This window comes from Eimeria tenella, genomic scaffold (genome assembly GCF_000499545.2).
Source record: "Eimeria tenella Houghton genomic scaffold, Eth_scaff2519, whole genome shotgun sequence".
NCBI lineage: Eukaryota > Apicomplexa > Conoidasida > Eucoccidiorida > Eimeriidae > Eimeria > Eimeria tenella.
Window position 1 is genome coordinate 2,031 of NW_013542385.1, and position 945 is coordinate 2,975.

Here is a 945-nt window from a genome sequence, read left to right on the forward strand (position 1 = left end):
CACTATCTATGTGTCTATCCGCAATCCTTTGTCACGAACAAAACTAAAACAAATTTATTTCAAATAAAAACAGCGTTTGAACCGCATCTGCTGCTGCTGCTGCTGTTGCTGCTGCCACCTTTGCAGCTGCTGCTGTTGCTGCTGCTGCTGTTGCATCTGCTGCTTTTGCTGCCGTTGCTGCTCCTACTACTGCGGCGGGAGCTGCTGCTGTTTGTCCCGCTGCTGCTGCTACCACTGCAGCTCCTATTGCTGCTGCTGCTGCTGCTGTTACCGTAGCTGCTACGGTTGCTGCTGCTGCTGCTGCCTCTCTGGGGGGCTTTCCCACTCCCTCTCCTTTGAGCCGCACTCGTGCAGCCTGCTGCTGCTGCTGCTGCTGCTGCAGTTGCCCCCGTTGCGTCATTTGCTCCTGGAAGCGTGGACACCCCAGCAGCAGCAGCAGCAGCAGCAGCAACTTGCTGCTGTTTCCCCGGCGTTTTCCTTTGCTTTGCCTGTCGTGCCTCTTTTTTGCTGCGGGCTGCCTGCGTCACGTTTTCCTTTTTCTGCTGCTTGCTGCGCTGCTGCTGTTTTTGCTGTTGCTGCTGCTGCTTGTGCTGCTGCTGCTGCCAGCGCAGCAGCTGCTGCGGCTGAAGCAGCGTGTCTATCACAAAGGGCCCCACTTCAACTTCTGCTGCTGCTGCTGCTTTGCTGCGGAGGCCTTGCGGCAGCGCGGCAAAGACTTCTTCGTGCAGGCTGCTGCTCTTCCGGGGCCACCTCTTGAGCAGCAGCAGCTGCAGCAACCCCGAATCTTGCTGCTGCTGTTGTTGCTGCTGCTGCTGCTGCTGAGCATTTTCCTGCTGCTGTGGTTGGTCGCGCTGCTCTTGTTGCCGAACCACCTGCTGCTCCTCCTGTTCTTGGTCGTGGGCTTCCTCCCCCTGCTGCTGCTGTAGCTGCTGCGGCAGGGGCGAC

General features: G+C 58.4%; 1 protein-coding gene across 1 annotated transcript; it reads right to left on the minus strand.

Annotated features, from left to right (window-relative positions):
* Positions 1-59: 59 nt before the first annotated feature.
* ETH_00041745 (uncharacterized protein) lies at positions 60-929 on the minus strand (the record flags this gene model as incomplete). The annotated part of the gene is made up of 1 exon (XM_013375103.1): positions 60-929. A coding segment is annotated over one exon (870 nt), but the record flags the coding sequence as incomplete, so codon positions are not given.
* Positions 930-945: the final 16 nt, after the last annotated feature.